The following is a 12,905-nucleotide window of genomic DNA, read 5'->3' as shown; positions in this document are numbered from 1 at the left end:
TATCCCTGCAGCTTGCAAGAGCATGCCCTTCTAAACAGAATGTTTACCATATTGTTTTTCTTTTTTAGATTTATGTGACTAACAAACAAACTGAAGAATTCACAAAAGTGCTTCTACTTCTTTTTGGATGGAAGGTGTTGCCAAATCCATATCGTCGTTGTCGGGTGGAAACCTTGTCCAAAGATTCTTTCATTTCTTTCATCAAAATTGTGAAAATAGATGATCTACAAGCTCACAATGCATTGCATTGTGATGCGTTGTGAGCTTGTAGATCTGCTATTTTCACTACTTTTGTGCTAGACTCTTGTATGATGAAGTAGGGCATCAATTAACAGAAAAAGAAAACATACATAGTTGAAATTTTAAGATACAAGGTTTCTTCCAGACATCAATGATATGCAAACTGCATATGAGTGTCTTTTTTTTAAATATGCTTTTGCTTTAAAAAAACGAATAAAAAAATACATATATATATTGAATGTTAATCTCAAATTATATTGTAAGCTTATTCCATTGAGTACCAAAATAAAAAGGTGTTAAATAATATTTAAGCAGATGTCCATCATGTTTTATCACCTTCAGCAGGATGTCACTGAGTCGCAGCCCAATCACCTTAAAAAACCACACCCGTGTGAACTGAGTGGTGCAACTCCCCTCTCCCTAACGGGTCCATTTGGTTCCATTTGTACACTCTCAGAGTTAGATTAACATTGATTTTACAATATAAATTTGGGGTCCCATGCAGAGATAGAAATGCCATTAAATGGGGGTCCGCTCCGTAGACTAATGCATGTCAAACTGTGGGGGTCCTTTAAATTAAACGGGTTGAGAATCACTGTTAGAGAGCCGTAACTAATCTTCTCTTAATTATGGGGGTCCCTGGCATATCTTTTCAAATGGGGGCCTGCGGGCTAATTAGTGTCAATTAGGGGGTCCTTGACATGACAAAGGTTGGGAACCGCTGCTCTAAAGCAGAGGTTTTCAACAGGTGGTCCGTAAGGTATTGTATAATGTGGTCCCTGACCATGCAAAGTTGTGAAACAGAGTGCAGTAGTGCACTAAATCAGTGGCGTGCACAGACATTTAGAGGGGCAGGTGCTCAAGTGAAAAAAAGGGCACCTTGTGCAGCGCATTTTGGGGCGGGAACCCATTTTGGTGCTTTAGCTATTGAAAAATAGCAGATCTACAAGCTCATAGCGCGCCACCGAGTGGCGCGCTACGAGCTTGTAGGTCTGCTATTTTTCTTTAATCGAAGAACCACTGACATAGAAACATAGCTTTAGATTGTGGGGGCCTAAATAGAAGCGTTTTTTTTATCAAGATTTGATCAATGTCACCATGGTCCACACACTACAAATTAAGAAATTTAATTTTTAATTTTTATTTTTTTAAGAGCACATTGCCAAAAGGGCAGGGCTCTAGGACCCCTAGTGTCTATCTGTGCACGCCACTGCACTAAATGACCTGGTGATCTTTGTATGATGACACGTCAATGTTACACGAAAAAGGTACAAAAACATGCACATCCAACCCAAACTTGCCGAGCGGCGAGTAGGCTATACGCCCGGAGACGCTCGCACACGGTGGGCTCCGAATCCTCCGATGCTGTGACAAGTGCCTTTATTTGCACAAATAGGTGACTGTAACTGACATGTCAATGTTTACAATGTTTAATGTTTACATTTACTGGAAAGTTGGATGTCAGGAAATTCCACAGTTGACTTGTACGGGAATAAAGTGTATGCCCCTCACACTGTACGGTAAAGGAAAGGTACTATTGCAGGGTAACTGCAGGACTAAAGCTCAAGAAAGAACTTGTTTACAGCCAGGCCCTGCTCATAGAACATTTCATGGTATAGAGGTTCAAGATTGACTGGTTGTTGAGTCACCATTATTAGGATTAGGAAATGTGCCCTGATGTGAGTAAGGCTCACTAGTTCAGAGTTGTCGCTTCCGTGAGAGGGAGGCTGTTTGTTTGTTTGAGAACATGTCGCTTAAAAGGTTTGTTTGAACTGGGAGCGTGCCGTCAACAGCCGCAGGCAGCTTGGCCAGCTCCCTGAGCTGGAGACGGCGCCACCGGTTGGACAGTCTGATAACGGTAAGGCTTGATTGTACTATAAATGCATGCAACTTAAAACCCTACCCATTTTGTTCACATTCAAGATTATATTGCCGTCAAAACAGGAAATTTGGTTGTAACAATTTATTTTCTGCACAGACTCGGTTGTCACACAACGACAGTAGATGCTTAAAAGATGTTAGGAGACTAAGAGCTTAATAAAGGAGAAGGAGAAGAGGGAGAATGAACGTAAGGGGGCCTTTAATGCGGGCTTATTTCGCCCCACAGACTCATTCTCCCTAAAGCTTCTGGTTGCCAAAGAATCCTGTGAGGTGAGGGGGCATTCAAAGCCAGATAAAGTGGCACTACTGATTTTGTCACACTATGATCATGTATATAAAGCTATACTTGTTTTCAATGCATGCACCACACTTTTATTTGTTATGCTGAAAATGCTAACCGAAGTTGCACTGTTATGGTAATTAGTTATTGTCCCTCCTTCCTACCAGGCAGCAGTGAAAGTGCCACAGACCCATTTAACAAAGCTGGACCAGCTTAACCCCACCCAGCTCTATCGCGTCAATTTGCATGAGCATTGAATGACTTCTACTTATGCTTTTCTCCATATTGTCCCATAGCCAAACAAGCCTGTAGTAGGAAGAATGACCAGGAGCCGCACAGCTCTTGTCCAGCCACAGCGAGCCCAAGATACAACCAGCGCCAAAGTTGTCCAACCAGCTGTACAGTCTGCCAGAGCCAAAGTCCAACCAGCTGCTACCAGGGGCAATGCTGGCCTCAGAGGTAACTAATTGCAGTCTGAGACAGAAACCATGTTTGGGACTGAAATTATCTTGCTTTATAATGATGCATTCAAACTTTTCCAATTTCTTTTGTGTTTTTGGGTCTCCCATATGTGTTTCTATCCCCACAAATAACCATATCACATATCATATTGGTGCTTTAATGGAAATTGCTCTCAGGAACAGCTGATTTTGTCATCGTGATGTAATCAATGTCGCCCTACTTTGTATAATTCCTCTTCAGTCCCAAATTCACATCTCCACTTTGTTTACAATGTCCACCATTGTTGATTTTCCAAGCTGGAATGGCAACAAGCCTGGTTTTTATCTAGCATCAGTATTATAATGACTCAAATATAATTAATCTGCATATCGGCACTCCCACCACCTCAGGACATTGTGGTACTGGTTATATCAGAGTGGTGATTGAAGCTCAAACCATTAGTGAACTTTAAGATCAAATAAAAACACATCATGCAAATATATATTATACAAAATAAAGTTTATTATTGTTTACAAGCTCAGGTTTAAAAAAAAAAAAGAATCTCCATTAGTTAGGCGGTGTAAAGGCCATCAGGTCACTTGGGCAGACACTTTGCCTGATCCGATCCTTCAGGTTGGGGGTGAACAGGAGGAGGTCTGATTCAGCATTTTGGGCCTGAGAAACAAAGCAGAAAGACTGTCAAAATGGTCTCCACTGAATAGGCCTGAAGCCAACCTAGAATATGAAATAAGAGGCATGACAATATAGTTTAAAGTATAGATGTTGTACACCAAAGTAGTGCTTAAGTGGCTACTAGTTTTTGCAACAAAGAAAAGCGTTTACCTCAAAGGCAGCCTGTGGTGGCAATAGCTGGTCCAAATCTAAGTGAGAAACAGTGATCGACAGCCACATTCAGTGAATATGCAATTACATGTGCTTGATTAAGATTTCACACCATCACTTTAACCCATTTAGGACTGAAAGCCTGACCAACATTTTTGGAGAAACTTACAAAAACGAGTGAATTAAATTCTGCCTTAGCATCCATCCCAATGCGTTAATGGTGTAAAAACCTTACCTGTGGGAGGCATAGTGGCATCCTCCTGCAAGAATCTCGCCATATCCAAGCCAGGACCATCCTTTAATCACAAGAGATTTGGTTACTGAATGACAACAAGCATGTGCTTCAGAGTAATGATGAAGAATTTAATTGCATTTAGAGTAACTAAGATTAGGGTTAACAGGTGAAGACACAAATCTAAATATATAGCACAACTGAGAACTGGCTGGCCCATCTTTAGCTGCTGTCATTTTGTAGACAATGTAGAGCTAGCATTTAGAAATGGACACATTATAAGATGTTCACCTCAACAACTGAGCTGTCCGGAGTGTCATGTTGGGGCTCCTGGGGTGAGCGGAGAGGGGATTTAGGAGGAGACGGTCCACTCTTCTCAGGCTCCAATGGGGGAACAGGTGGGAAAATTGAGCTGGCAGGGGGAAAGCAGAGTTAAAAGTAGAATTCCAATCCATGGTTTGGGAACTGACTTTTCCCGCATAGCAAGGTCCACGAACCAGTCATGTGACAAGATAAAATTCTTGAGTCAAGGAAGGCACAAACCTGAGTCTGAGGAAGGCGTCCACTGCAGAGCGTGGAGTAAACGGCTCAAATTTGACTGTGTAGAGGCCAGCGGGGGTCACAAACACAAACCCTTTAGGGGCGAAGGAGGAGGTAACCTCAGTGGCAGGCCTGGGAGCAAGGGTGTCAGATTCCGCCACCAACTCCGCTTCCTCCTCACGGAGAGTTGATTCTGCACCCTGCTTCCGAGGTAATGAAACAGAACCAATTTACTCCCCACATTCAATATTTAGTTCAGACCCAAGGAGATCCAGAGCACAATTAGTCACCGTTAACATACAGCATGAATCCAAAAGAACACAATAGACAAATATTTACATATGTATTCAGCTCAGTGTGAAGCATGGAGACATAGGACCATTACACTCATTCTATAATTAGAATCTCACCACAGCTGCAGTCTCGTCAACCACCGCTGACACAGTCTTGACATCCACAGCTGAATTAGAACACAGAAATCAGGTATCAAGTACAGCAGGCAAATAAACAAAGTAAACAAGCAAAAGTCATAGTTAGGATATTGGGCATACCTTTGTTCTTGCCTCTGCCAGTAGAGGTTGCTACAGGCTTAGCATTGCCCCTTGTTGTCCTACCTAAAAAACACATTTTAAAAATGCATTAATTGACAAATACCCACATGTTCTATGCTATTATTGAGAAGGGTTAAAGTGCAAATAACATACATTTTAAAACAGTTTTTAATATCATATTGTCTATGTCCCTCAAAGTTATTACTAATGGTTTGAGCTTCAATCACCACTCTGATATAACCAGTACCACAATGTCCTGAGGTGGTGGGAGTGCCGATATGCAGATTAATTATATTTGAGTCATTATAATACTGATGCTAGATAAAAACCAGGCTTGTTGCCATTCCAGCTTGGAAAATCAACAATGGTGGACATTGTAAACAAAGTGGAGATGCGAATTTGGGACTGAAGAGGAATTATACAAAGTAGGGCGACATTGATTACATCACGATGACAAAATCAGCTGTTCCTGAGAGCAATTTCCATTAAAGCACCAATATGATATGTGATATGGTTATTTGTGGGGATAGAAACACATATGGGAGACCCAAAAACACAAAAGAAATTGGAAAAGTTTGAATGCATCATTATAAAGCAAGATAATTTCAGTCCCAAACATGGTTTCTGTCTCAGACTGCAATTAGTTACCTCTGAGGCCAGCATTGCCCCTGGTAGCAGCTGGTTGGAGCTTTGTTAAATGGGTCTGTGGCACTTTCACTGCTGCCTGGTAGGAAGGAGGGACAATAACTAATTACCATAACAGTGCAACTTCGGTTAGCATTTTCAGCATAACAAATAAAAGTGTGGTGCATGCATTGAAAACAAGTATAGCTTTATATACATGATCATAGTGTGACAAAATCAGTAGTGCCACTTTATCTGGCTTTGAATGCCCCCTCACCTCACAGGATTCTTTGGCAACCAGAAGCTTTAGGGAGAATGAGTCTGTGGGGCGAAATAAGCCTGGATTAAAGGCCCCCTTACGTTCATTCTCCCTCTCCCTTTTCTCCTTCTCCTTTATTAAGCTCTTAGCCTCCTTCCATCTTTTAAGCATCTCCTGTCGTTGTGTGACAGCCGAGTCTGTGCAGAAAATAAATTGTTACAACCAAATTTCCTGTTTTGACGGCAATATAATCTTGAATGTGAACAAAATGGGTAGGGTTTTAAGTTGCATGCATTTATAGTACAATCAAGCCTTACCTTTATCAGACTGTCCAACCGGTGGCGCCGTCTCCAGCTCAGGGAGCTGGCCAAGCTGCCTGCGGCTGTTGACGGCACGCTCCCAGTTCTCCTTTTTCGATTGTGATCTCCTCCGGGACATCTTCACCCTGAGCATCGGAACACCGACATCTCGCTCCCGCAGGTGAGAAAATTTGCCAGGTGCCTCCATTGTCTGGATTCCTGGTACAGTCAGGTTAACAGGTGAGAAGTTAGGTAAAGATACAACGTTAAACTCACTTTTTGCATGTTGCTTTGACACTCCTATAAGGTCGAAACATTGCATTGTAGCCTCTAAATAAAGTACGTCTCGGAGCTCGTGAAACTACCAGTGTGCGGATGTTCTCTCTCTTCCTTCTTAAAATACTAACCTTGGACCAAGACTGTCAAAAAGATATTCTTGGTACGAGTCGGGGTTAGTAAAATAAGTTCACTCGACACATTTGTGTTGAATGTGTCTTTCCGTGCTAACGGCTAGCCTAGCAAGCGAGCAACTTATTTTTTAACAAACTTGGTGACATTACGAAAATTAGTGGTAGTTTGTTTCAGATTGTTGGAACGGGTTTCAGTTCTTGGTTCAGTTGGTTGCATAACACGTCTTTACATCTTACCTTTAAAGAGTGGAAATTCTTGATCTAATGTTGATTGTGCAGCCGTCTTCAAACAACAATCAACAAAGGTGGTACGTGTTATCTTTGAAGCAGTCTAGAGGCTTTTATTGACTGCACATGCTGTGTGCTGATAGGCTGCAGCTGGGTGCCTATTCTGGCCACGCTTGATTGATTGATAGTCAAAGTTACTTTAAGCAACTCAACTCATATAAACCACTGTCCAAGTATCCCAAACCATTATAGTGTCACTCCCTTCACAGACGAGACAGGTTGCTTTCTTTACTGGTGGTTTATTAAGCACTTTCATCACTTTCATCACTTAAAGACCAATAACGTCAAACTGGTGAGGTGACACACAAAATAATAAAAGAATAATCGCCAACTATACAATACAAACTTGATGACATGGAAAATGTGCTTGACAAATGAATGTACCTCGCTGGCTGCATAGCGATGTAAAGGGAATGAAGTCCATGGAATGCCCAAAACAATCAATAAACTGTCTAAGTTACTGAAACAAAGGTAAATCGATCAATTAAACTCATAAACAAATATAATATGGAACTTATAATGTAGACTGAGATCTCAAAATGTTGACACAAAACAATCAAACAAACCTTTTAAGCGACATGTTCTCAAACAAACAAACAAACAGCCTCCCTCTCACGGAAGCGACAACTCTGAACTATAGTGAGCCTTACTCACATGACCATATAAGTTATCAGTAAACAAAATAATGACAGAAATAATAACTACAGCAGCAGTCATAATTAGCCTGCATACTGTTTATATATACATTATATAATACATTATAATACATTGAAACTGGGTGTTCACTTCATAAATGTGTGTCAACCCCCATCCTCTGCCAGAGAAATGCCTGCTGCCTCTTAAGGTTACATTCTATCCTTGATTCCTTATACTACAAACTTATACATCTTTGGGGTATTCCTGAATCTTATGTCATATTATGGTACATAATTATGCAATTCTTAACCCATAAGACACAGTACAAGAGGACATATTATACATTCAATCATTCCTGATTTTTATATAGAAGTGTATAATTGTAAGTCTCTAAATGTTCTGATGAATTGAAAATGGCGGGCCTTATTGTAAACAAGTGTAATGCTTCATCATAGTGTCCACAGTTTTTGTATTGAGTTGTACTTTTGTTTGAATTAAATGTACTCATTCTGCATACTGTTTATACATCAATACATTGAAACTGTCTGGGATTCAACTGATGCAAATTACAGCAATGTTATTCAATTGAGCCATTTACACGTATATTAATTGCATTTCTGTTATATTAAATATGCGGCTTACATTTATTTATTTATTTAAATAAACAAAACAAAAGGAAGTTCACATTGGTGCTGCATTATTTCATAGGCCAGTGGTCTACTTCAACAGGAGAACAGGAGCGCCACCAACAGGTGGATTTTTGAAAATGACTCAAATCATGAAGGCAATGTGCAATTTACATGGAATCTTTCACAGACTTTCATATAGGCTGATACACGGCTTGGGATAACCGTGGATATACACGGCTTGGCTACAAGCTCCAAGTGTACTTTCGTACACATGCAGCGCGTTGTGAGCTTGCAGATCGTCGATGCGCCACTCACCATGAATCATCATATCATAGTTTCTCTTGAAACGTTTTCATTTAGTTTTTGTCACATTTTAGTCACCTGGAAGGTTTTTATAGTGTTTAGTCTAGTTTTCGTCGACTACATCATAAGATTTTAGTCGACTAAATCTACAGTTGATTTAGTCAACTAAAATGTGTTTTGGCTGGCCTTGGTGCTGTAATAATGGCTGATTTTAATGGCTGATTTTACACTTGCTGAAAATAGCAGATCTGCAGCCCACGCGTTGTGAGCTTGTAGATCTGCTATTTTCAGCATGCAACCAAGTGTAAAATGACGTACTGGATCTCTTGTCCACTATAGTCCCTTCCTAACATTTTAGTCTAGTTTTTATTTGTTAACAGGCAGCTCGCAGAACCATCGCGGTACCACCGTGTCATTCTGGCGCCATCTGCTGGCCTGTGTGACTTTGAATTGAACTTGATGTTGAACAGGAGGACTAATCTAACTGCTTTTGGACATTTGTCACATTTCATACAATCAGCACGCAGTGAATGAATAGTTACGAGACGATCGTTTCCTTTATTAGGCATTTGGCTGAAGATATTCAAAGCAAATCATTTATAACAATTAATTTGATCATTGCATCATGACAAAAGACCACCTGGGTATATAAAAAGAAAATGCTGATTTTGACCATTTTATTCAAGCATACATCAGTCAGAAAATATAGACAAAACAAAAACATATATTAAAACAAATCCCTTCATATAGGCTATCAGAGAGTGCACTTAATAATATCAGTGTCAGGAGTACATGATAAGTTCATGATAGTGCATGAGTACTTGATAAATGACTTGGTGCAATCAGCAGTACTTCACGGAATACACATCCTACGTAGCATTATACCTTCCCTTTAAAAACGTACTTGGATTGGATGCATTTAAGACAAGGTAACACAACTTGACAAAGTTACACTTACAAAATGTTCCCCCATTTTGGAGTTCAGGAACCCCATGTACTAAAGACTGCATTGATACAAAATAAATCCCTTTGCTACAATAACCTGTGGCTGCCTGTCTGCTATCACATACAGTGCAAAATACATCTTGTAGAAAATACACAAACAATTAATTTGCTGTATTGGCATTCAGTTATAAGTAGTCATTGTAATACAAGTCAATAATAAGCAGGTGGTTAATAAAGTCATCTGATGGATGGATGGATGTCCCCTCGAGAAAAGAAAAGTTGGCATATTGTACATACTTTCCATGTGCTTTAAATCATGGGGTCACAAGAATTGTCTGAGTTTAAAATGGAGTCAAATATATATTTTTTTAAACATACTTTACCAACTTACACAAATCAACCTATACTTTATTCCACTAACACAAAACCACATTTACTCTGTTTAAACACGGCAGCTGACAAACACAGAATCCTTTGCGTCACATGCTCACACTTTACATTCTACTTTCAGCCTTCATTTTGTTCTTCATGAAGCTCTTTTCGATCTACTTCAATAAATACTGGTACTGGCATACATGGCCAAGAACATGTGCTCATTAGGTTCTCTGGAGAGCTACCTCAATGCAACAGAACAGTCACATCTATTAACCCATTCTGACCTGAGATCAGATTCATACGAGGTTTCCACTGGACACACACTGGTCTGATTAACCCATTCTGACCTGAGATCAGATTCTAAAAATGTCAGTCGTTCTTCGATTTTTCAAAAATAGCAGACCTACAAGCTCGTAGCGCGCCACTCGGTGGCGCGCTATGAGCTTGTAGATCTGCTATTTTTCAATAGCTAAAGCATAACATGATGCCAACACCAAGAGGGGTTCCCGTTCAGAATGGGTTAAAAGAGTATAGTTGACCCCAAAAATCAATGACCCCTTATTAATTTATTATTATGAAGAATTCATTTATTTATGGAGTCTTGAATTCACGGAGTTGTTTTTCTTGGGGTTTTTTGCATTTCCGAGTCAATCATTTGATGACCGGTGGAGTCTCTGGTCTCCTACTGAGTCTTCCTGTTGACCGATGATCATCAAATCCCCATGAATTCAAGGATCCATGCTACTACTCCTTTAACCCCTTTTGGACTGAGGTCGATTAAAAACAATGTCTTCTAAATCCTAACAGTTTTCTGAAAAAAAAACAATATTTCTATGTCAGTGGTGCTCAACCCTTTTCACGTCAAGGACTCCCAGAATGATCTGCATTGATCTGCATTGATCTGCATCTACAAGCTTGTAGAAGCTTGTAGATCTGCTATTTTCCAATAGCTAAAGCGTGACATAATGCTTAAAAACACCAAAAGGGGGCTCCGTTCAGAACGGCTTAAGGCCAGTGGTTTAATGATAAAGGGTCAGATGACACCCGTGGGAGAGGACTGGATGAGCACCTGAGCCAGATGTTCCAGAAGATTCCCTCTGGTCCGGACGGAGTCATGTGGGGTCACGGCGGTCAGTTGATTACAGCGTAAGGGTAGAAACCCCTGTCCTGCCAGAACTGGCAGTGGAAAGCAGAGTCGTTGTGGACGACAGACAAGTGGTGGGACAACAGGGCGATGTCTGTAGGGTACTCTGACCACGGGGCCAACATCTTACCTGGAAGAAAGAGTATCTGGTGTCATGTTGCAATTTCTGGGCTGGCTATTAAAAAAAAAAAAACAGATCTACAGCTGCTATTTTTGAACATTTTAGAAAAATCTTGAAAGTGTGAGAACTACTGATTTAGAAGGCATTATTTATCAGCCTTGTGGGTTAAACTAGTATTAAAAGTGCTGAAACAGGACTAAGGGCCGTTCACACCGCAAGCGCTATTATTACGGTTATTATAAAGATATAGATTTAAAAAAAATATCCCTCAAACTCAAGTGGATGGCAGGTCCACAACAGAACTATAACAAATATACAATATAGTTCAGACAGACAACTCACGAATAGATTTAACCAATATTTTTCCGGGCCTTAGTGCCCAGGTTACAATATGATGATTCATGGTGAGTGGCGAACCGACGATCTGCAAGCTCACAACGCGCTGCATGTGTACGAAAGTACACTTGGAGCTTGTAGCCAAGCCGTGTATATCCACGGTTATCCCAAGCCGTGTATCAGCCTATATGAAAGTCTGTGAAAGATTCCATGTAAATTGCACACTGCCTTCATGATTTGAGTCATTTTCAAAAATCCACCCGTTGGTGGCGCTCCTGTTCTCCTGTTGAAGTAGACCACTGGCCTATGAAATAATGCAGCACCAATGTGAAATTCCTTTTGTTTTGTTTATTTAAATAAATAAATAAATGTAAGCCGCATATTTAATATAACAGAAATGCAATTAATATACGTGTAAATGGCTCAATTGAATAACAACATTGCTGTAATTTGCATCAGTTGAATCCCAGACAGTTTCAATGTATTGATGTATAAACAGTATGCAGAATGAGTACATTTAATTCAAACAAAAGTACAACTCAATACAAAAACTGGACACTATGATGAAGCATTACACTTGTTTACAATAAGGCCCGCCATTTTCAATTCATCAGAACATTTAGAGACTTACAATTATACACTTCTATATAAAAATCAGGAATGATTGAATGTATAATATGTCCTCTTGTACTGTGTCTTATGGGTTAAGAATTGCATAATTATGTACCATAATATGACATAAGATTCAGGAATACCCCAAAGATGTATAAGTTTGTAGTATAAGGATAGAATGTAACCTTAAGAGGCAGCAGGCATTTCTCTGGCAGAGGATGGGGGTTGACACACATTTATGAAGTGAACACCCAGTTTCAATGTATTATATAATGTATATATAAACAGTATGCAGGCTAATTATGACTGCTGCTGTAGTTATTTCTGTCATTATTTTGTTTACTGATAACTTATATGGTCATGTGCCCATATATATAACCAATATAATAATACATAATGGCTGTTAAGGGGAACACAACAGTGGTCCACAGGTTGATTCTCAGTCAGGGTGGTGGTGGTCCCTGGTTCATAATCAGTTGAAAATCCCTGCTCTAAAGTGTAGTACCGTAGTAGTATGTCATGCTGTCCTCAGCTTTTGATGAATTGAACAATGTGGACCCTGTTGTAAACAAGTGTAATGCTTAATTGGGTCGTCCACTCACAGTTAACAGTCTTTGTATTGAGTTTGTGCTTGAAATGTACTGTAATTCTGCAAACTGTTAATACATATTTCAATCAATCAATCAATCAATCAATCAATCAATCAATCAATCAATCAATCAGCTGTATACAGACAGACAGAGTCAAGTGTGTAGTGCAAATGTTGATGAGTTTTATATTTGTGATCGGCAAAATAATTCTGTGTTTTTAATGGCACCTCCTCTGTCTTTTAAAACCTATGATCATGCTGAAAGCTGAATAAACATAAACAATGATAAATATAGTGTGTGTAGTTTAAGTACCGTAGTCATGCTGT

At 39.8% G+C, this 12,905-nt stretch overlaps 1 protein-coding gene across 1 annotated transcript; it reads right to left on the bottom strand.

The window, feature by feature from the left end:
- Positions 1–3,350: 3,350 nt before the first annotated feature.
- On the bottom strand, positions 3,351–6,398 carry LOC310875588 (uncharacterized protein; the record flags this gene model as incomplete). The annotated part of the gene is made up of 8 exons (XM_083788880.1): positions 3,351–3,517; positions 3,686–3,723; positions 3,921–3,981; positions 4,209–4,329; positions 4,461–4,657; positions 4,868–4,917; positions 5,009–5,071; positions 6,209–6,398. The coding sequence occupies 8 exons, from the start codon at positions 6,396–6,398 to the stop codon at positions 3,410–3,412; spliced, it is 828 nt and encodes a 275-aa protein (XP_083645006.1). The 3' UTR covers positions 3,351–3,409.
- Between the last annotated feature and the right edge of the window lie 6,507 nt (positions 6,399–12,905).

This window comes from Protomyctophum parallelum (genome assembly GCF_964188405.1).
Source record: "Protomyctophum parallelum genome assembly, chromosome: 18".
NCBI lineage: Eukaryota > Metazoa > Chordata > Actinopteri > Myctophiformes > Myctophidae > Protomyctophum > Protomyctophum parallelum.
Note: the sequence above shows the minus strand (reverse complement) of the source record. Positions and strands in the feature narration are given on the sequence as shown.